The 23,884-nt window shown below is 47.9% G+C and overlaps 5 protein-coding genes across 5 annotated transcripts; 2 read left to right on the top strand and 3 right to left on the bottom strand.

The window, feature by feature from the left end:
* Positions 1-2,891: 2,891 nt before the first annotated feature.
* On the bottom strand, positions 2,892-3,583 carry LOC141161143 (histone H2A type 1-like). The gene has a single exon (XM_073645913.1). It carries the CDS (start codon positions 3,581-3,583, stop codon positions 3,191-3,193), a length of 393 nt encoding a protein of 130 aa, XP_073502014.1. The 3' UTR covers positions 2,892-3,190.
* A 332-nt stretch (positions 3,584-3,915) lies between these two features.
* Positions 3,916-4,320, top strand: LOC141161144 (histone H2B 1.1-like). Its single transcript, XM_073645914.1, has one exon. It carries the CDS (start codon positions 3,916-3,918, stop codon positions 4,294-4,296), a length of 381 nt encoding a protein of 126 aa, XP_073502015.1. The 3' UTR covers positions 4,297-4,320.
* A 9,151-nt stretch (positions 4,321-13,471) lies between these two features.
* On the bottom strand, positions 13,472-13,882 carry LOC141161384 (histone H3). Its single transcript, XM_073646194.1, has one exon. The coding sequence runs from the start codon at positions 13,880-13,882 to the stop codon at positions 13,472-13,474; it is 411 nt and encodes a 136-aa protein (XP_073502295.1).
* Positions 13,883-15,075: 1,193 nt separating this feature from the next.
* LOC141161145 (histone H1A-like) lies at positions 15,076-15,789 on the bottom strand. Its single transcript, XM_073645915.1, has one exon. It carries the CDS (start codon positions 15,741-15,743, stop codon positions 15,096-15,098), a length of 648 nt encoding a protein of 215 aa, XP_073502016.1. The 5' UTR covers positions 15,744-15,789; the 3' UTR covers positions 15,076-15,095.
* Positions 15,790-16,075: 286 nt separating this feature from the next.
* LOC141161385 (histone H2A type 1-like) lies at positions 16,076-23,416 on the top strand. Its single transcript, XM_073646195.1, has 2 exons — positions 16,076-16,251; positions 23,035-23,416. Exons 1-2 carry the CDS (start codon positions 16,076-16,078, stop codon positions 23,414-23,416), a joined length of 558 nt encoding a protein of 185 aa, XP_073502296.1.
* Positions 23,417-23,884: the final 468 nt, after the last annotated feature.

Below are 23,884 nucleotides of genomic sequence, written 5' to 3' on the forward strand. Positions count from 1 at the left end.
CTCCACTTATGAAAATAAGTGTGAAGCGGGGATCAGCAGACACACGGCTACTAAGGAGTTAAATGGAGGAAATACTAGTTTTTCTCTGTCTAGTGGCCTTATGTGAACATGCATTTACATTTTGCATGCACATCAATTTACGTTTCAGTTCAGACTCCCAGGTTTTTTCTTTGTAGTTTAGTGTGCTTCAGTGCATATAAGGGTGTGGCCGCCCTTTGTCTGAGCTGAAAGGTTCATTCTGCCTCTCAGGTCCATGCTTCTACTAGGGTTCAGTCTCTCTGCCCTTATCCATATGTATGTCACTTGACAAATGGTAAGGTTTTAATATTAGAGTTAGGACTGTCGCATAAGGGTTGCCGTGACGTGCGGGATGGCTTTTACATTATTTTGATCAAAATTATGTTAACTAAATACCCTTTATTATTTATCATTATTTTTATGCACTTGAGATTTATCGATTTAATTCCAGTTATTTGGGTATTTTGCTTGTCTTTGGTTTTTCTCTGTCTAGTGGCCTTATGTGAACATGCATTTACATTTTGCATGCACATCAATTTACGTTTCAGTTCAGACTCCCAGGTTTTTTCTTTGTATGGGGTATTGGTCGGCGCTGGCTGAGGTCTCTCGTTCATTCTCTGATCACAGTTTTGAATTTCCCCTCAATCGTTGTTCTAAATCCGTCGGATTATTACCGGCCCCTCTGCTTGTAGTGGAGATCGCAATCTGAGCAATCCGGACTGGGGGAAGCTGTACCCACTGGGAATACAGGGTCCTGCTCTCCTGATCCGCTTGTCACCCAAACACGGTGATCGCTCCCCTGATCGGCCGGTGGAGGATGAGCCGCCATCATTATTCTGGTGAGGGTATTAACCTTCAGAGGCCGCCGTCAACCCCAGTATTTAGTTCCCAGAACACGGGCATCAAATAGGCGTCTACATACAAGGTACACAGGGCGTCCATCCATCCATCTGCCTCATACATCGATATTCACTGTGAATATTCGCTGCCATCTGTAACCCACACGGATCTGATCCGGAAATATGTAGCAGAATCAACTCATTCATTTCACGGCAGGACCTGGATCTAATGCTCTGTGGTAAACGCATCACAATGGGTATGGACTGTGTGCACAGAGGTACATATGTACGACCACCCCTCCCCATACACCCGTGTGTAATATTTATGTTATAGATCAATGGGAAGAAACATCACCCGAAGTCAGTGGTGTCAGCTCCAGAGTGGAAAGACTGGGGGAGCAGACAAGACACCATCTCATCTGGTTGATGCGGCTTCAGTCTTTATACCCATTAACCCTCGCTGAACCCCGGGTCTTCTATCAGAATACTGCTCCCCTAATCCGGAAAACCTAGAGACCTAGTATCCAGAGGCAGTCTAGAGCAAGCGATCGTTACACAACACAGATCGTCCTATAGTCGCCAGTACTGACCACACACTGTATGAAAAAAATCAGCCTCAAAGCGGGAATTTCAAATCTTACAACCAACCAATCATCAAGTCACAGAACCAACCGCCATACACATCACATGACATTAACCGGAATCCCGGATCAGAGTTAACCCATTAGTGTTAGAATTACAGTCCATCGATCTAAACAACTGTTTACATTATCTAACACCTCAGTATGCGGAGCATGAACCCTGCACTGATGAGAACCAGACACCCGAGCTTCCTACCAGCAAGAATACAGAGCACATGAGAGATCAGTGCCCAGCCCAAGAAATTGTAGCCTCTCACTTAGAAGATGTGGTGGCTCTGAAAAGAGCCTTTGGGTTGTCAAGATGCTCCACCCTGGCAACACAAAAGCTCTTTTCAGAGCCACCCAAATCTAAGTGAGAGGCTAGTTTCCTGTTGTGCTGGGGGTGATTTGCGCTCTGCTGATTTCTCCTCTTGCTGGTAGATCGCTCTGGTATCAAGTTTCGTGCTCCACATACTGGGGAGTCGGAAACGTTAATAATTGCGCAGAGCTGTGGACTGTATGTCCTGATTAGCACCAGGCTCAGTGTATATGCAGAGTACGAGATCCTTTGTGCGGCTGCCTGTAATATTGGTAGCTGTTACAGCCTGGGACGTGTCTGTTATACACTCCTGACATGTACTGGTGTGTCTGCTCCGCAGTCTTTCACTTCTGGAGCTGACACCGCTGACTTTGGGTGATGTGATGTGTCTTCTTATGGATCTATAACATAAATATTACACACAGTGGATGCGGGGGAGTGGTGATACATATAGCTCTGTGCACACAGCTCATACCCTGCTGTGATGCGGTTATTACAGAACAGAAATCCAAGTCTTGCCATGAGATGAATGTGTTGATTCTGCTACATGATATTTTTTTCAGATCAGTGTAGGACGCAGGGGCAGCGAATATTCACTGCATGAGGCAGCTGGATAGATGGCCGCCCTGTGTACCCGGTATGTAGACTCCTATGTGATGACCGCGGATCTGTTTAGCCAATGACTAGGAACCAGATATAAGGGTTTCCTCCTCCGTTTAACTCCTTAGTGGCCGTGTGACTGCTGATCACACACATGCTTTACACAAGCGGCTCCTTCCCCCACTCCAGACCCGCAGCGCTCACATCAGGCTCCTGGTAGAACCTCAGAGACTTGTCTTAGTCTGTGGAGTGATCGGCGCCGACACCACAGGGAATCCGCAAAGAATACGTGGGTGAGTGAGGAGCCTCCTGCACGTGTAGATGGAGCGGAGAAGCATCAGATCACTGCTGAATATACAGATAACGGCATTGATTGGAATTAACCCCCTCTCCCCCCATCCCCTACATGAGGATTGTGTGGAGCTCAGAAAACCCAGGCAAAAATAATCGTCCAATTTATAGGTTTATTGGAATAAAAATGACTGGACTCCATGCTTAATCTTCCCCTATGCAAATATTTACCAATCATCCCTTCTATAATGTGCTGAATATACTAGATCACTGCCCAGCCAGGTAAAAGTAATCGCTGCACCATCACCACACCAGTAACATGTAGCAGGATCGACCTGTGCATTTAATGCTTCTACTCTATAGTAAACAATGTATCGTGTAGTTCTATCTGACGCTGCAGGCGATGGTTCTCTTATCCACCAGCGGTGCCGGCTCTGATGAGGAGGATGTGGTGGCTCTTAGAAGAGCCTTTGGTTGTTCGGACAGATGTGGAGGAGCGGCGCTCACTTGCTCTTGCTCGCCTTGCTGCTCTCGGTCTTCTTGGGCAGCAGCACGGCCTGGATGTTGGGCAGGACGCCTCCCTGGGCAATGGTCACCCCACCCAGCAGCCTGTTGAGCTCCTCGTCATTGCGCACCGCCAGCTGCAGGTGACGGGGGATGATGCGGGTCTTCTTGTTGTCCCGGGCGGCATTGCCGGCCAATTCCAGGATCTCAGCAGTCAGATACTCCAGCACAGCGGCCAGATAGACCGGAGCGCCGGCGCCGACTCTCTCGGCATAATTGCCCTTGCGGAGAAGCCTGTGCACACGGCCGACTGGGAACTGGAGTCCTGCCCGGGATGAGCGGGTCTTTGCCTTAGCACGGACTTTGCCTCCTTGTTTGCCGCGTCCAGACATCGCTGTAATCTTATCCAAGTAGTCAAAAGCAGAGAAAGAAGTGAACTCTAGAATAATGCCCCTTCTGTCTCCTCAGTCGCTTTTTATCCGCTGCTGCCCCGACCTCCTACCTTATCAATGGATGGATCTGAAGCTGCCAATGGAGAGCAGACGTGTGGAAACACCAATAAGACACAGCGGGCGCAGCTTACACAGGTCACATGACTTTCTTACCCAGTAGGAGAGGAGCAGACAGCATTGCTCATTTGCATGTGTGGCTATAAATACCGCTGTGCTGGAGGAGCAGGAACATTGTTCTCTCTCCTCGGAGTTGTGGTTGCTGTATACGCACCATGCCTGATCCCGCCAAGTCTGCGCCAGCGCCCAAGAAGGGCTCCAAGAAAGCCGTCACTAAAACTCAGAAGAAGGACGGCAAGAAACGTAGGAAGAGCAGGAAGGAGAGCTACGCCATCTACGTGTACAAGGTGCTGAAGCAGGTCCACCCCGACACCGGCATCTCCTCCAAGGCCATGGGCATCATGAACTCCTTCGTCAACGACATCTTCGAGCGCATCGCAGGGGAATCCTCCCGCCTGGCTCACTACAACAAGCGCTCCACCATCACCTCCCGGGAGATCCAGACCGCCGTGCGCCTGCTGCTGCCCGGAGAGCTGGCCAAGCACGCCGTGTCCGAGGGCACCAAGGCCGTCACCAAGTACACCAGCGCCAAGTGATCTGCTCCGTCTGCTGCTCGCCATCACCCCAAAGGCTCTTCTAAGAGCCACCACCCCGTCTCCATCAGAGCTGTGGCTGCTCCTGTGTCCTCTCCCGTCTACATCAGAGCTGTGGCTGCTCCTGTGTCCTCTCCCGTCTACATCAGAGCTGTGGCTGCTCCTGTGTCCTCTCCCGTCTACATCAGAGCTGTGGCTGCTCCTGTGTCCTCTCCCGTCTACATCAGAGCTGTGGCTGCTCCTGTGTCCTCTCCCGTCTCCATCGGAGCTGTGGCTGCTCCTGTGTCCTGTCTATTCACAGGATAAATGGCAGGTGGTGCTAGTAGAGCCGATTAACCCTTTCTAGACTGATTGTGAAACCTATGAATGAGTCCTTCACAGCTCTGATCCTTTCAGTAATCTTATGAGCGAGTTGTCCTGTGTTCAGTGGCTTTTTACTCAACCACTTGCTCCCCAGATCTGATATTCCGGGGTCTCCTCCATCCGGTATAACCTGATTCGGTTAGTTCTTGTTTCTCCGAATAACATGAGATATTTGTGTAGAATTTATCTATAATTCCGGTCACTTCTTTTCACAGAGGAAGAAATTACATCATTACATTTAGAAGTTGTGGAAACTGCAATGAGCGGGAAATTCATAATCCGCAGAGGAAGGGGAGGAGCTAATGTTACCAATGGGTGAATTCCCGCTCAGTGCTTGATGGATTTTCTGTTCTTTGTCATCATATAACACGTGGTCCTATGTCGGGCCGATATCGGGAACACCTGCATGTGTGCAGCGATTATTCCTCGTTTACATCACATACAGGAGTCTGTAGAGTTTCGGGATTAGGGCAGCAGATCTTTTTCTTCAGTACATTGCATCACAATCACTATTGTGGAGGACTATATACTGATCGGGGATTTATCCTACAAGAAACATTTCTAGAAAGATCAATTCTACTTTCCCATGCAGATCTCATTATGTCTCCCCGATCATCTCCTCAGCAGTTTTCCAGTAATCCATTTACAGATCAATTCTACAGCTAAAGGCAGGAGGTTTGTGACAGGACTCGTACGATTGTGGATTGCAGATTGCTGAGAGTTCATTGCTCAGAACATTACACTCTGCTGTCAGGAGCCTATAGGTCAGGCATGCAGTATAGGTCAGGCATGCAGTATAGGTCAGGCATGCAGTTAGATCCTCAGTCATCACATCCTCCTCAGGAGATTCTTTCCTGCTCAGGTACTGATCGCTCTTCTGCTCTTCCTCTTGTCCTCTCCCTCTTTATCCACTGACACTGAACATGGGCCCCGTCTCCTCCCAACAGAGTGAAGTTCCGCACTCCAGTTGTGCTTCTCTGCCCGGATAATGTCTGTCGTACAGAAAGCGGATTGTACGATGTGGAGACGATCTGCAGCTGCTGAGAGCCCAGAAGGGTAACACAGGCGATGGCCTCCCTGACCTGTAATATAAGTACACCCCACTATTGTGCAAAAGGTGAACTACTGAGAGAAGACACAAAATGAAGCGTCTACACACAGAGCACAGCTGTATATAGTGCACAGACTACACAACAATTATATACACTGTGTTCCAAATTATTATGCAAATAATATTTTCTCAGATTTTCCCAAATTACCTATATGAATTGCAGTCATTGTAATTTTCCAGTCAAATAACTATTAGAGTACGATTGAAAGGTTTTTGTACAAACTGCCTATGATAACAGTATATTTTTTAAAAAAATAAAAAACTCAAACTGCACTCAAAATGCATGTTCCAAATTATTATGCACAGCAGAGTTTTCAACCTTTTCATTTTAATAAAGAACAAAAAAAATGGTCATTTTTGAAATTATAAGCATTAGCAGGTTATTACAAACTGAAATCAAACAGTTTTCAACTCAAAACTTTATTCTAGGTGATGTTACATTTGCACATAGGACCCCTTGTTCGAAAGGAGCTTCTGAACTCTCTTGTCCATTGCATTTGTCAGGTTTTGACAAATGCAAATTTAAACACCGCCTTGCTGAGTGGTCGCGGTCGGCGGTCGCGACCAATCAGTGATTTTGGCTCCAAATTTAAACAACGCTCTGCTGATTGCGCTCGGCTTGACCGCATATATATACTAGAATACCCGATACGTTAGAATCGGGCCACCATCTACTAATATTTATACTTGTGGATTTGCTGCGGTTCCATTAAAGTCAATGGGCGGGAAACGCTGCAGAAACGCACATAGAGTGGTACCCGGATTGGCTGGGGAGGGCGACTACTCCCATCATCCGACCACCAGTCCCGCTGATAATAGCGAGAGCGGCGCGGCTGAGGGGATCAGCAGTGTTCTCAGCCGAGTCGGGGCTGCGCGCTGTGTAAGAAAAAATAAAAAATCACTATCTTCACCTGTCTGACAGCTCCCGATGTCCTCCTGGTCCTTACAATGTCCCCGGTGACGTGTTCAGCCCGGAGGCCGGCGGTACACTGCTGGGAGAGTGCTCGCTTCCAGCAGTGTACTTTGCTGCGCTGCCAGGACCTGAGGTCACATGAGCTCTCAGCTGAAGATCAGCTCAGAGCTCACGTGACCTCACTTTACGGCACCGGTGCTGCGTGGGAACATTCTCAAGAATGTTCCCACATTCCACAGAGGCTGAGATAACCGGGCTGGGGCTGATCTTCTGATCTTCAGCTTATGAACCCAAGTGACCTCACTCTTGCAGCTGCAATATATACTGGCAGTAGTGATTACACCCCTGTCAGTGTACATTGCTGTCTTCTACAGCAGTGACATCAGTGATTGCTGATGTCACTGCTGTAGAATTGTCCCGAATCGCCGAGGGACAATCTGGATTGCGTGATGATGGCGGACATGTGAGGGATATGGTTGTTTTTTATTTTTTTTACAGAAGATCGAGGGTTTCGGGACTGAGCATATAATAAAAAAAATATTAAAACCGTGGGTATTTTTATTTCATTAAAATACTTTATTCTGGCCTTGTCTTTTATTTAATTTAAAAAGCAGTGAAAACTTTTTTTTATTTTACAAAGCGGTGAAAACTTTACTACACGGTTAGTAATGATGGCGTCTTATAGACGCCCTCCATTACTAACCTGAGCTTCACGTCAGCCGCCAATACAAGGCTGACATGAACCCAGACCCCATTACCACACTCGCCACTGCTACAGGGCAGTAGAAAAGCGGATGCGCCATTTCTGGGACTGCTGAGGGGTGATATTATTAGCCGCGGAGGGGACAGGATCCATGGCCCCTTCCTTGGCTATTAATATCAGCATGCAGCTGTCTGTATAGACTCTTCTGGTTAGAATTAATAGGGGGACCCTATGTCAATTTTTTTCTGGGATCCCACTGTAATCTAGCCAGTAAAGGCTAAGCAAACAGCTATAGGTTGTTATTAATAGCCAGGGAACATTGTTGGGCTAATGGCCCCTTCCCAAGCTACTAATATCAGCCTCCAGCGGCCGGCTTTCCCTTTGCTGGTTATAAAAATGACTCAGGAGCCCATGCCATAATTGTTTAAAAATTTTAGGCTCTGTGCCCATGATTCAGACTTTGCAGGGCTTTAGACAGATATTCTTCCAAAACGTTGCATTCTTTTGAACGCAGGTAAATCCACATGTGTTCACTAAAATATGCGGATTTACCACATTTAATGCATTCTAGAGGTCACATTTCGGTTACGGAGACTAGCGTCTCTGCAAGAGAATTTGACATGCTGCGGTCCTGAAAGACGCGCCACATGACAATGTCCACGGGTGATACGCACACTCAGATGCATGCATAGTGGACATGGGATTTCTAGAAATCCCATCCACTATCCTGTAACATCTCAACGCTGCAGGTTTCATCCTTTAAAAACACGCAGCGTCAAACCTGCAGCGGCTCCTGATCGTGGCCATATCCCCAAACTCACCCGCAGCATGTCAATTTCTGTAGCTAGTTTCTGCTGCAGATTTTAACCGATTGAAGTTTCATTTTATGCGGTGGATTCACATGTACCGACAACAAAAGTGCGGCAATAGAACACCGTGTTTTTGAGACAGAAAAAATATGCTACGTCATAGGCTAATGAAACAACTGTGAGCTGTTATTATAGTCAGGGAACATGTTTGACTAATGGCACCTTCCTAGGCTAAAAGTAGCAGCTTTCAGCTGCCCCAGAAATTACATGAATGGGAATGCTGATGAAAATTGGGTGAATTGGATTAGCTGACACCTAGCTCTTTTGTTTCGTGATGACACAATGTCAATCAGACCCTTTCATTACCAAACCTAAATAAAATAAAGTAAAGAATTAAATAAACACACAGACACAGAGTAAACACTTTATTTGAAATACAACAGACACATTATTTAAAGGGATTCTGTCACCCCTGGGAGATATCAGACCTCTACTATGGGCATACAAGTTAAAGAAAAGAAAATCTATACATACCTGTATGGCCCATAGTAGAGGTTTGATTTCAGAGAAAAGTGCTTTCATCCACTTTGTTTTCCACAGGATTGGTGTCCCCCGGAAACCAATAAATCCCCATCTGTTTATTGTTCCCCAAAATATCCGCCTATATGCTTAGTTACCATATTATCCCACTGCCCTGCATGTCACAGGGACCTGTGATGAGCTCTGTTCTACCTCACTACTCGGGCATGCGCAAAATGCCGCTCACATAAGGCGCGCTTTGCTTCATCCTGGCCCCGTCTCGCCGTGCACTGTACCGCAGGGTTCCATTGTGCAGGCGTCGGGAATTGACAGTTACTGCATACGCAATAACAGTAAAGGAGACCCACTTTTTAATAATGGGAACAATAAAGCATAGCCGGTTGATGGCCCTCTAACAATAGTGAGGGCCGACTGTTGATCCTTTAAGGGCCGCTGCAGAGGACTCATAGCTTGGTCCTCGTACATGTTACTCCTGTTATAGCGCAATGGTTGCTTTACTCATGCTGGACAGTGATATAGTCTATACTGAAGAGTACAAGGGACAACGGGGAAGGGTGAACATTAGGTCCTTGCCCGTGAGAAGCCAGTTTTTCATACATACAATGCGGCTGCTAATAAGGTAAGTCATACAATTGACAGCCTTCCTCACTAAACTGTTTACAAACTTGCACAAAGACAACTTGCTGGACCTCCGGATCTGTGGGAAAAGAGCTTAGATCTGCCCCTGACTTGCCCCCTGAGCCGTGGGGCACCCGGAACCGGGCTTTAGTGCGATGATGGGGGTAGTAGTGGCAACCCCATCCCGTGGCTCAGGGTGGTCAGACCAAATGCTGTGGCAGTCTATTTGTAGAGTTATGAATGTCCGACTACGCCACCCGTGGGTTGCGGTCAGGGATGACCGCCACTGCAAGGCAGACCGCTGATGCTGGTGTGCAGCACAGGGATAGGATAACTCCCAACGGGAAGAGTGTAGCCTCAGGGAAGCGTATGTGAATGCTGGTGGTGATAGTGCAGGCCGCAATAATAAGAGTTCAGAATCCGCTTCAAACAGTCCAGGGTCTTTATTGTAGGTATTACTAATGACCCGACAGGAGTACCGGGTAGGAATGGGCCTGGGTGTCTGAGAGCATTCGGGCGAGCCCCACTGGTCAGGGTGAGTGTGAAGGCCTACCGTTCTCACTCTGCCCTTGCTGACTATCCCCCTTTTCGTGGTGTAATAGCCCACGTCCCTGAGCTGGCCATGTACTTCGCCTGTATGGCTTGCGACTCGGGCCTTGGGTACCTTTTGCTTCCTCGTGCTGTACCGGTCCCTCTGTGTGGCGGAGCCTCCAGGCTTCTTAGGCCAAGGGACCTGAAATCCCTCGCGGGTTGGTTCTCTGCTGCTGGGCTTGCAACCCTGACAGCCTCGGACCCCAATGTCCGTTGGTGTAGTTCTCTCATCCAGAACCGGCTCTCGTCACCTCTGTCCCTGGCTCGCAGCTTCTCCTCTGCCTCACGGACTCCTTGGCTACAGCTGAACTGTCCCTCCTTCTCTGGGACTAGTCTCAGTCCTGAGCTAGGTCGTCCAGTTCTCTCTAACCCTGCCCTCAGTTCCAGCTTTTATAAGGGCAGCCAGCTCCACCTACTGGCCTGGGACAGGAGGTGCTGTATGCTAATTGTCCCTGACCAGGGAACCTAACTCCTGCTCTCAGACACAGCCTATAATATTTGTGGCATCCAGGCCTGGGGTGACACACCCCGATCACCTGAGGATAACAAGGTCCTAATTCTAGAAGAGCGAACTTTTAAAAATCTGACTTATTTTGGGAGTGGGTTCTATGAGCGCCATTCAATCCTCAAGTAGGGGATGGCGGGAGAGGGGTTAATTCCATTCAGTGCCGTTATCTGTATATTCAGCAGTGATCTGATGCTTCTACTCCGCTCCATCTACACATCCAGGAGGCTCCTCATTCACCCACTAATCTACATTGATACCCTGTGGTGTTCGCTCCGATCCAACTGAGGAGAAGTCTCACAGGTTCTACAAGGAGCCGGATGTGAGCGTCGCGGGGTCTGGGGAAGACCCCGCTTCTGTAAAGCATGTGTAAGTGCGGAGTGGGGATCAACAAAACACACGGCTACTAGAGTTAAACAGTGGCAGAAATACTTGTATCCGGTATTGATCGGCGCCTGAGGATGTCTGTCTGTCATTGGCTGATCACAGATCCGTTGGCTGTTTTCAATTTCCCGCTCAATCGTTCTTTGTCTTTTGTCATATTACCGGCTCCTCTGCTTGTAGGGAGAACGCTATCTGGTCTGGGGGAAGCTCTACCCCACTGTACGGCGCAGAGCCGCTTACCCCAATCACAGTGATCGTAGAGAGAAGGGTGGGCCTCAATTATTATTTTCGGGTTAACAATCTTCACCATCATTCAAGGTTTTCTCCAAGCAGCACTCGGAACATCGCTACTGATGGGAGCAGGAATGTACCTTGTATTACAGAAAGCGGATACTGCTTCCATAACTCGGGAGATCTACAGATTCCTGTATTGGACATAATCGGTGATTGACTAGAAATCATTCCAACCGCAAGAAACTATTAACCCTTCAGTGCCAGTATTCTCAGAGCTCCTTGTGAACAATGACTGAGTATTTTAATTCCTATTAAACAGAGTATAAATCTCGCACTGACATTCACAGAAGCACAAGGGTTATTACTCGCCAGCAGGAAATTGTAGCCTCACTTAGAAGATGTGGTGGCTCTGAAAAGAGCCTTTGGATTGTCAGGATGGAGCAGAGAACACAATTAACCTCCGAAGCCGTAGAGTGCGGCCCTGGCGCTTGAGCGCGTACACCACGTCCATAGCGGTGACGGTCTTCCTCTTGGCGTGCTCGGTGTAGGTGACGGCGTCACGGATCACGTTCTCTAGGAAGACTTTCAGGACACCGCGAGTCTCTTCATAGATGAGGCCGGAGATGCGCTTGACACCTCCTCTGCGAGCAAGACGGCGGATGGCAGGCTTGGTGATGCCTTGGATATTATCACGGAGCACCTTCCTATGCCGCTTGGCACCGCCCTTCCCGAGACCTTTCCCTCCTTTACCGCGACCAGACATCTTCCAAATAGTCAGCAGAAAACTGTGACTAAACCGCACGGACTCTTCTTTTATATAGCGTCTGGGTGGACCGGAGAGAAGACTGCAGAGATGACGCGTTTCCAGGGCGGGTCTTACAGAATCAACATTAGCTCCTCCTACCTCTGCTGATTGGCTGAACACTGAACTGTTGGGGAGTTTGAATTTCCTGCTCATTGTGCAGTTTCTCTATAACGGCACTGACAGTGATTAACCCCCACTTCCATCATACCAGCATATTCGTAACATGCTATTCACTAATGTCCAGGAAGGGTCATTTCCGCACCTTACTACTCCCCTCATCATCCCTTGCATTCTGTACAATCTACATGTGACATTCTGGCTGCTCCCGGTGACTAATCTATAGGATCCTGACTGAGCTCTGACATTTCTAAGATGGGCTTGTCACTTCTGATAGAATTGCTCTTGGGGTGCGGTGATGTGAGGAGGATTGTGGCAGCCAGGATTATTGCCTCTTCTAAGGACAGTGCAGGGAGGAAGCCGCGGTCAGCAGCACTGCTCCGATACTGACACCAGCTCATAAGCCGGGGTATCCCCTCAGTTTGGCTTACAGAGGGTCTCTTCCTGCAAGTGATAATGGCAGGACAGTACTGTTATCAATTGGGAACAGAATTCTTCCTGTAGAAGATAATGACAACAGCTCAGATTGGTCAAATAAAAAAGGAACCGTATAAGTAACATAATCACTGAGCAGCTGATTGATTCTCATTCCAGTGGTCCCATATCCAATGGAGAATACACTGTGATCTGGAAGGTGATTACATGAATGTGCTCAGTGGAGTTTATCTATAGACCGGACACTTCTCTTCACAGCAGAAGTAGTAACACAATTACATTGTAGAAGCTGCGGAAACTACAAGGAGCGGAAAATTCAAACTCCCTAACGTCCTGTGTTCAGCCAATCAGCAGAGGAAGGGGAGGAGCTAATGTTAATAGTTACCGAATAGGAAGTTCCCGCTCAGGGGCTGATGGCTTTTTCTCTTCTTCGTCCTTCTGGATCACGTAGTTTCAGGACTCTCGGAAATCAGGAAATTTGCTTGTGTTGAGCGATCAATGGTCTCTTGGTTCCATACAGGAATCTTGTTTTCCAGGATCCAGGGAACAGTATCCGCTTTCTATAAACACAAAGTGCAGAACTGATTCTAACAATGGTGACTCCATCACACCAGCAATATTCCGAGTGCCGGGAATATAAAGAAACGAGATACTGCAGTTTACAGAGAACTTTGAAAGGAGGTGGAGATTTTATAAAATGTAGGTTAATATTATCTAGATAAACCTACTACAGAGCTGCAGAGGATATTAGTCTCTTAATCCTGATGCGTTTTCAGGATCAGACCCGTGCGGCTGATAGGAGTCAGCGAGTGTTCACAGGAGATAGCGCTGGATAATGGACGTCCTATAATGATCGCATCATATACACCAAGAAATCTGCGCATGCTTTCTAGATTCTTTCACAACACAGTCCAGACTCCAAATAGATTATATAAAGCTGACATTCAATAATCAGGGTAGAGAAGCAGATGTGAGGGTTCAGCTCGTTATTATGGAGGATTTGGTGGCTCTGAAAAGAGCCTTTGTGTTAGTCAGACGTGCAGGACGGATCTAAGCTCTCTCCCCACGGATCCGGCGGGCCAGCTGGATGTCTTTGGGCATGATGGTGACCCTCTTAGCGTGGATCGCGCACAGATTTGTGTCCTCAAACAGCCCCACCAGATAAGCCTCGCTGGCCTCCTGCAGCGCCATGACGGCCGAGCTCTGGAAGCGGAGATCGGTCTTGAAGTCCTGGGCGATCTCTCTCACCAGGCGCTGGAAGGGAAGCTTACGGATCAGCAGCTCGGTGGACTTCTGGTAACGGCGGATCTCACGGAGAGCGACTGTCCCTGGCCGGTAGCGGTGAGGCTTCTTCACTCCGCCAGTGGCGGGAGCGCTTTTCCTGGCGGCCTTAGTGGCCAGCTGCTTGCGGGGAGCTTTCCCTCCGGTGGATTTACGAGCGGTCTGCTTAGTTCTGGCCATAGCTCTGTATAGAGGAGAACAGAAGTGATGAGAGGAGCGGAGAGAGCGGGATATTTATACTCCTCTGCTCCTGTTAGCGCGTCATGTGAACACGCCCCCTACAATTCTATTGGCTAGTTCATAAATTAACATGAGCCGCCAAAACACGTGCGATGTCTGCGACCAAACATTATTCACGAAATCAACCCAACACCCAGTAATCCCGCCCTCATAAAGAGGGGCAGGGTCTCTGTTCACACTCTTTTCTGGCTGCGGATACTGGCACAGGGTCACACCATGTCTACATGCGGCTTCTACAGCAAGAGCCGCAGTCGTCACTGTTCTATGTCACCAGTACACGGAGCTGTACAGGCTCTAATCTATCATCAGTCAAATCACTGGTTCTCCAATTCTCACATCGAAGTAATAACCGCACACTAATCCTTTCACTAATAAAGACGCAGGTTACAAGTGGTGATTGATTAGGATGATGTAGATTTCTGTAGGACATCGGCCCCTTCCCTCCATTGATTACACTGATCGGTCACCTGCACTGGTGTGATCGGGACACAGCGCAGCTCTATGCGGAGATGTGGGGAAAAGCTTATTCATTATAACACTGGAGCCGCTCCCTGTACACACTATAATCTAGAAGAGGCAGGATATACGGGCACTGATCATACAGCTCTGCCGGGGACAAGATGATGGCATTGATCATACAGCTCTGCCGGGGACAAGGTGGTGGCACTGATCTTACAGCTCTGCCGGGGACAAGGTGGTGGCACTGATCATACAGCTTTGCCAGGGACAAGGTGGTGGCTCTGATCATACAGCTCTGAAGGGGACAAGGTGGTGGCACTGATCATACAGCTCTGAAGGGGACAAGGTGATGGCACTGATCATACAGCTCTGCAGGGGACAAGGTGATGGCACTGATCATACAGCTCTGCAGGGGACAAGGTGGTGGCACTGATCATACAGCTCTGCCGGGCACAAGGTGGTGGCACTGATCATACAGCTCTGCCGGGGACAAGGTGATGGCACTGATCATACAGCTCTGTCAGGGACAAGGTGGTGGCTCTGATCATACAGCTCTGAAGGGGACAACGTGGTGGCACTGATCATACAGCTCTGAAGGGGACAAGATGATGGCACTGATCATACAGCTCTGCAGGGAACAAGGTGGTGGCTCTGAAAAGAGCCTTTGTGGGGTAATTAACAGGGCGGCTTTGGCTTATTTCTTCGCTGCGGGCTTCTTGGCTTTAGCTGCCTTCTTAGCAGGATTCTTGGCAGCTTTGGGTTTGGCCACTTTCTTAGCCGGACTCTTCGTCACCTTCTTGGGCTTCGGAGCGGCCTTTGGCTTCTTGGGGCTCTTGGCCGCCCTCTTGGCTGCTGCTGCGGGCTTCTTGGTCTTTTTCGGGCTCTTCTTGGCCGCGGTCGGAGCCTTCTTGGGAGACTTGGCGGCTTTCTTGGCTGCAGCAGGCTTCTTGGGCTTGGCTGCAGCTGCTGACTTCTTCCTGGCCGCTGTGTCCTTAGTCTCCTGCTGCTTCTTGTTCAGCTTGAAGGACCCGGAGGCGCCGCTGCCCTTCACCTGGAGGAGGGCGCCCTTGGTGACCAGAGACTTGACGGCCAGCTTCAGGCGGCTGTTGTTCTTCTCTACATCGTATCCTCCGGCAGACAGAGCCTTCTTCAGGGCGGCCAGAGACACCCCACTGCGCTCCTTAGAGGCGGACACGGCTTTCACGATCAGATCGGAGACGCTGGGACCGGAGGGTTTCTTGCTTTTCTTGGAGCCCCCGGCGGCGGATTTCTTCGGCTGCTTCTTGGATTTGGCGGCCGGTTCTGCGGGAGGGGGAGCGGCGGCTGGTGCGGTCTCTGCCATCGTGTGCTGCGGAACTAGAACACAAATATCTCCTGATAGGAAACAAAACACTGAGGCCGGACCTGGAGGCGCCTGTTATATGTACAGGCTTACTGCGCACTGATTGGCTGCTGAGCTGCATCATCCTGAGCATCTATTGGCTGACGCTGACACTGAGCACAGGCCCCGCCTCCTTCTAGCTGATCCCGAGTGGAGCTCCGCTCTCCCCTTGTGCTTCCCTGCCCGGGATAAAAGCCCTTTACCGGCTAACACCGGACAGCAGAGCGCGCTTTCTCCGTCGCTTCCTCTTCTCCATCATCTCCACTGACCATTTGTAGCCGTCACCAGCAGAGATGCCGCGAAAGAGCCGAGAGGAGGTCCCGGGATCATCGCCGCCGTCCTCCCGATCTGCGCATCACTGTGTATCCGGGGAGATAAAACTGCTGCGGGAGCTCGTTCCTCCTATTCCCGGCTCTTGTCACCATCACAGGGATCTTTACTACAATATCCATCGTACAGGAAGCGGATTGTACGATGTGGGGACGACCTGGAGCTGCTGAGAGCCCAGAAGGGTAACACAGGCGATGGCCTCCGCTGACTGCCACCTCCCTGACCTGTAATATAAGTACACCCCGAATGTGCAGTGTTTTGGGGGATGAACTCGTATCCACATCAGTAGATGATCCACATAGGGAGCTGATTGCAATCACCTGTGTAATATCGTGTCTGACCCTGTGTGCAGCTGTGACGCTGCTGCAGGTAATGGAGGGAAGAGCTCTGATAAGGCGCCAGCTTCACAATGCGACTCATCCCCCAACCAAACACATAAACATCTCCGGTGAGATAACTGGGACCACGCATACCAGGATTGGGAGATAATGAGGCCACACATACCAGGATGGGGGTATGAGGGGGTCATACATATCAGGATTGGGGGATAAGGAGGCCATGCATACCAGGATTAGGGAATGAGGTGGCTGCGCATACCAAAATTGGGGGATAAGGAGGCCACGCATATCAGGATTGGGGGATGAGGGGGGCATGCATACTCGAGTCAATACGTTTTCCCAGTTTTTTGTTGTAAAATTAGGGGCCTCGGCTTATACTCAGGTCGGTTTTTTAAAATATACAGTATTTTAAAATCAGTGAGTACGTGGTGCCCATAATATTGCAGGACTGTGGGGTGCATTATACTACATGGGGGCTGCATTTTACCCTATGGGCTGTGTAATATACTGTATGGGGGACTAAGGGAAGTGCATTATATTCTATGGAGGACCATGGGAAGTTCATTATACTATATGGAGGATTATGGAGGGCATATTATACTATATGGAAGGCTAGGTGGGGCCATTAAATATTTTGAGGCCTATGTGGGGGGCGATTATACTGTATGAAAGCAATTATATGGTGTGAAGGTTTGTGTGGGGTCCATCATACTGTTTGGAGGGCTGTGTAGGGGCTATTATACTGTATGTAAGCCCATTATGCTGTATGGAGGGCTGTGTGGGGGTCACAATTGGGGGATCATACTGTGTTGGGGTCACCAAACTTTGCCTTGGGATTTGAGGTGGGGTACAATAGCTTCATTATACTGTGCATGTGGAGTCATTCCCCTTGTGGGTGTCATACTGTGTTTGGGGTACACTTTTATGGGGTGTCATACTTTATGGGGGCAATGAAAGAGGAATCTAGGACTTCGGAAGGAGGAAAATTAGTAAGAAAAGGCTAGAAAGTTGTGAGATCTTCTTCTCTTCTGTGACACAGATAAATATATATAAAGGAGACCCCAGAATATCTGTTCTGGGGAGCAAGTGGTTGAGTAAAAAGCCACTGAACACAGGACAACTCGCTCAAAATTACTGAGGATCAGAGCTGTGAAGGAACTCAATCATAGTTTTCGCACTATCGGTCTAGAAAGCGTTAATCAGCTTTGGAAGTGCATTGAGGTGGAGGGTACATTGCTGGAAAAGGAAGAAAAAAAAAAAAAACTCTTTAAATCTCTTAGTTTGCGAGTGTGAACGAGCTGCGTGTGTCCGGAGCGTAAGTGCGAACGAAAGTAAGTGTGTGACTTGTTTTTCAGTGAAGAGGTATTTGGGAATCCTGCAGAAAATACTTGTGTGAATTGCGGTGAGTGCTGCATTGTGACCTGCTGAGTGCTTTTCTACCTGTTTAGATTTATTGGGCATTTTAAAACCTATTTTCTCACTACAGTTTTAGTTTCTTAGGTAACTACCTGTGTATTTAAGGGTTAACTACATTGCAATAAAATCCTGAGGTGTAGATTTACTCACAAGGGGTTAATTAAGGGGAAGGGGTCATAATTAAGGGTTTATAAGGGGCAGCTGGTTGGACATCAAGTCCTTTGGAAGTGCATTGAGGTGAAGGGTACATTGCTGGAAAAGGAAGAAAAAAAAAAACTCTTTAAATCTCTCAGTTTGCGAGTGTGAACGAGCTGCGTGTGTCCGGAGCGTCAGTGCGAACGAAAGTAAGTGTGTGACTTGTTTTTCAGTGACTTTGGATTCTGGGAGTTTGGAAGGGAGGACTTAGGACTGAATTGTTGACTGTATTTCATTCTTTCTTTACTTTACTTTTTACTTAATTAATCCACCTGACCTACTTATCTGATTCCCCCGTCCATACTTGATACTTAACTGATCCCCCGCCGATATCTAATTGATACACTTGCACATCCCTAATTTATCCCCATCCATACACCTATATATAAATAATTGTGTTTTGTACTTGTATATATATACTGACTGTATCCCCATATTTAGAATGACGTCCATGTTGGCCGGAGCCGTGCAGTGTACATCTTGCGCAATGTATGCATTCCGTGAGCAACCGCTCGAGGATCCATACTGCTGCGAGAGATGTGAGCATATCGTGCACTTGGAAGCCCAAATTCTGGATCTAAGTGCTCAGATAGCGGTACTGAGGAGCATCGACAACATGGAACGGAGTTTGCTGCTCACCGAGCAGACACTCAATGGGTCAATACTGGGGGTGGAGCATAGAGGGGAAGTGCAGGCTGAACAGGCAGGGAGCTGGATAACAGTTAGGAGGGATAGAGGGAAGAAGTATAGGAAGGCTGGTTCAGAACCGGCATTATTGGAGCACGACAGATCCTCTGACCGCCGGGGGAGTGGGGAAGTGTAGGGCAGGCAAGACAGGTTCTGGTAGTGGGTGACTCTATTATTAGGGGGACAGACAGGGTAATCTGTCACAAAGACCGGGATCGCCGAACAGTGTGCTGCCTCCCTGGCGCTCGAGTCCGGCACATCGCGGATCGGGTTGACAGGTTACTGGGTGGGGCTGGCGAAGACCCAGCGGTCATGGTCCACATCTGCACCAATGACAAAGTGAGTGGTAGATGGAGGGTCCTTGAAAATGATTTCAGGGACCTAGGTAGGAAGCTTAGGGCAAGGACCTCCAAGGTAGTTTTCTCAGAAATACTACCAATCCCGCGAGCCACACAGGAGCGCCAACGGGAAGTTAGGGAGGTGAATAAGTGGCTAAAGAGTTGGTGCAAGGCAGAAGGGTTTGGGTTCATGGAGAACTGGGCCGACTTCGCGGTCGGCTACAGGCTCTATCATAGGGACGGGCTGCACCTCAATGGGGAGGGTGCAGCGGTGCTGGGGAAGAAGATGGCTAATAGGTTGGAGGAGTTTTTAAACTAGAGACGGGGGGGGGGGGGACCAAGGAAATAGGTGGGATGTGAGGCAAGCAAGGGGGAAGGGGAGAAGTGAATATAATGAGGGTGGAGAGGGGGGTGGGGATTGTACAGTTAGATCGTTAGAGAAGAATAGGATGCTAAATAACCCCAAAGTTTTATCTTGCATGCTGACCAACGCAAGAAGCCTGACCAATAAGGCGGATGAGCTGCAGGCGCTTATATCGGAGGAGAGGTATGACATCGTAGGTATAACAGAGACTTGGCTAGACGATAGCTACGACTGGGCGGTAAATTTATTAGATTATAGTTTATTTAGAAGGGACCGGAAACAGGGGAAAGGCGGAGGAGTCAGCTTATATGTAAAGTCATGTCTAAAACCCAGACTAAGGGAAGATATAGGAGAGGGAGAAGAGGGGGTCGAGTCCATGTGGGTAGAGATAGAGGGAACTAAAAATAATAATAAAATATTACTGGGGGTCTGCTATAAGCCACCCAATATAACAGAGGAGAATGAGAATCTGCTATTAGGACAAATAGACAAAGTAGCAAAACATAATGAAGTGATTGTAATGGGGGATTTCAACTACCCGGATATTGACTGGGAAACAGAAACCTGTAGATCTCAGAAAGGTAAAAGGTTCTTGACAAATATTAAGGATAATTATCTCTCCCAACAAGTGCAGGAACCAACGAGAGGGAAGGCCGTGTTGGACTTAATATTGACTAATAGGACTGATAGAATAACTGAGGTACAGATAGGGGGGCACATAGGTAATAGCGACCATAATATTATCGACTTCAAAATGCCCTTCAGTAGGGTTATCAATAAGGGAACAACAAAAACATTAAACTTTAGGAGGGCGAAGTTTGATCAGCTGAAAGAAAGCCTTCAACTTATAGACTGGGACAAAGTTCTTAATCAAAGGAATACGAATAGTAAATGGGAAACCTTCAAAAGAATTCTGAATACTCAGTGCGAGAGGTATATACCGCATGGGAATAAAAGGGCCAGAAATAAGAGGAAACCAATATGGTTGAACAAGAACGTAAAAGGGGCGTTAAATAGCAAAAAAGAGGCATTCAAGAGATTAAAACAGGAAAACAGTAAGGAGGCACTAATGTGTTACAAGGAAAAAACGAGAACCTGTAAAAAAACAAATAAAAATAGCGAAGGAGGAAACAGAGAGACGTATTGCTAGGGAAAGTAGATCAAATCCCAAACTGTTCTTTACGTATATAAATAGTAAAAGGATTAAATCGGATAATATTGGACCGATAAAAAGTGAGGAAGGCAAAATCATAGAGAAAGATGAGGATAAAGCTAATCTATTAAATAATTTTTTTTCGACAACTTTCACAAAGGAAATAGAACTAACAGGAGAAATGAGAAGTGACAAGCTTAATCCTCCACTAAGTATGACTAATCTAACCCAAGTTGAGGTACAGAAACGCCTCAGTAACATTAAAATAAACAAATCACCAGGACCTGATGGCATACACCCACGGGTACTGAGGGAAATAAGTAATGTGATAGACAGACCGTTATATCTTATATTTAAGGACTCTGTTGAGACTGGGTCTGTACCACTTGATTGGCGATAGGCGAATGTAGTGCCAATATTCAAAAAGGGAGCGAAAAGTGACGCCGGAAACTATCGGCCGGTGAGTCTGACGTCCGTTGTGGGCAAAATTTTTGAAAGCTTCATTAAAGAGGCAATTACGGAGCATCTTGATGCTAATAATCTTTTAATCCCGAACCAACATGGATTCATGAGGAATCGCTCCTGCCAAACAAACCTGATTGACTTCTACGAGGAGGTTAGCTCTCGAGTAGATCAGGGGGAACCAGTGGATGTCGTGTATCTCGACTTCTCAAAAGCGTTCGATAGCGTGCCACATAATAGGTTGGTATACAAAATGAGAATGATGGGGCTGGGGGAAAATGTCTGCAAGTGGGTAGCGAACTGGCTAAAGGATAGAAGGCAGAGGGTGGTTATAAATGGAATATACTCAGATTGGGAGATTGGGTAAGCGTCACTAGTGGGGTACCACAGGGGTCTGTACTAGGCCCAATGTTATTTAATATCTTTATTAACGACATAGTCAACGGGATAAATAGTAAAATGTCAATATTTGCAGATGACACAAAGTTATGTAAAACAATTAATACAAAAGAGGATAGTGCAGACCTACAGAGGGATTTGGATAAGCTGGGTAGGTGGAGCATTAAATGGCAAATGAGGTTTAACGAGGAGAAATGTAAGGTCATACATATGGGAAGGAAAAATGGAAGTCACCAGTACTCACTGAATGGGAAATCATTGGGGAATTCAGAGATGGAGAAGGACTTGGGCATCTTGATTGATAGCAAACTAAATTGGAGTGCCCAAAGTCAGGCCGCTGCTGTAAGGGCAAACAGGGTAATGGGATGTATCAGAAGAGGTATAGCTGCAAAGGATGAGAACATTGTTCTTCCACTGTACAAAGCACTGGTCAAACCACACTTGGAATACTGTGCTCAGTTATGGGCCCCAATATATAGAAAGGATATAAATGAGCTTGAAAAGGTACAAAGGAGGGCAACAAAATTAATAAAGGGAATGGAGGGACTGCAATACCCAGAGAGGTTGGCAAAACTAGGACTATTCAGCCTGGAAAAGAGAAGGTTGAGGGGGGACATAATAAATGTGTACAAATATGTTAGGGGACAGTATAGAGATCTTGCCCGAGATTTGTTCAAAAGGAGGGATATTACGGTAACAAGAGGGCACTCACTAAGACTGGAAGAGAAAAGGTTTCAGCACCAGCATAGGAAGGGGTTCTTTACGGTAAGAGCAGTGAGACTATGGAATTCACTGAGTGAGGAGACGGTAATGTCGGATTCACTACACCAGTTCAAGCGGGGACTGGATGCATTTCTAGATACCAGGCAGATTTCAGCATATACTTAAAAATAAAATAAAATAGTAGGTTGATACAGGGATTTATTCTGACTGCTGGTTTCAGAGTCGGGAGGGAATTTTTCCTCAGGTGAAGATTGGCCAAATCATTTGGGGTTTTTGCCCTCCTCTGGATCAACTTTAGCAATTACAGAACTAACAGGTCGAACTTGATGGACGCAAGTCTTTATTCGGCTTTACAAACTATGTTACTATGTTAATAGCGCCACCTGCCATCTAAGGGCTCCTGTCAGGTATATATTATTGGAGGCAGCAGAATCTATGGGCTCCTGTCGGGTATATATTAGGTATATATTATTGGAGGCAGCAGAATCTATGGGTCCTGTCAGGTATATATTATTGGAGGCAGGAGAATGTATGGGCTCCTATCAGGTATATATTATTGCAGGCAGCAGAATCTATGGGCTCCTGTCAGGTATATATTATTGGAGGCAGCAGAATCTATGGGCTCCTGTCAGGTATATATTATTGGAGGCAGCAGAATCTATGGGCTCCTGTCAGGTATATATTATTGGAGGCAGCAGAATGTATGGGCTCCTGTCAGGTATATATTATTGGAGGCAGCAGAATCTATGGGCTCCTGTCAGGTATATATTATTGGAGGCAGCAGAATCTATGGGCTCCTGTCAGGTATATATTATTGGAGGCAGCAGAATGTATGGGCTCCTGTCAGCGGCAAACAAGGAGGCAAAGTCCGTGCTAAGGCAAAGACCCGCTCATCCCGGGCAGGACTCCAGTTCCCAGTCGGCCGTGTGCACAGGCTTCTCCGCAAGGGCAATTATGCCGAGAGAGTCGGCGCCGGCGCTCCGGTCTATCTGGCCGCTGTGCTGGAGTATCTGACTGCTAAGATCCTGGAATTGGCCGGCAATGCTGCCCGGGACAACAAGAAGACCCGCATCATCCCCCGTCACCTGCAGCTGGCGGTGCGCAATGACGAGGAGCTCAACAGGCTGCTGGGTGGGGTGACCATTGCCCAGGGAGGCGTCCTGCCCAACATCCAGGCCGTGCTGCTGCCCAAGAAGACCGAGAGCAGCAAGGCGAGCAAGAGCAAGTGAGCGCCGCTCCTCCACATCTGTCCGAACAACCAAAGGCTCTTCTAAGAGCCACCACATACTCCTCATAAGAGCCGGCACCGCTGATAGCAGGCGATGGTCCACGCTAGGGTCTGCTGACACCTGTGTACCAGACGGTATATAGATCTATCTGTGTACACGATCTTTGCTCCACTGTATGATTTGCTGCAGAGGACTCCTAGCTTGGTCCTCGTACATGTTACTCCTGTTATAGCGCAGCGGTTGATTTACTCATGCTGGACAGTGATCTAGTTTATACTGAAGAGTACAAGGGACAACGGGGAAGGGTGAACATGGGTCCTGGCCCGTGAGAAGCCAGTTTTTCATACATACAATGCGGCTGCTAATAAGGTAAGTCATACAATTGACAGCCTTCCTCGCTAAACTGTTTACAATCTTGCACAAAGACAACTTGCTGGACCTCCGGATGTATGAGGAAAGAGCTTAGAT

Source organism: Phyllobates terribilis, unplaced genomic scaffold (genome assembly GCF_046119375.1).
Source record: "Phyllobates terribilis strain yellow unplaced genomic scaffold, ASM4611937v1 Scaffold_9__5_contigs__length_417890890, whole genome shotgun sequence".
Classification (NCBI taxonomy): Eukaryota; Metazoa; Chordata; class Amphibia; order Anura; family Dendrobatidae; genus Phyllobates; species Phyllobates terribilis.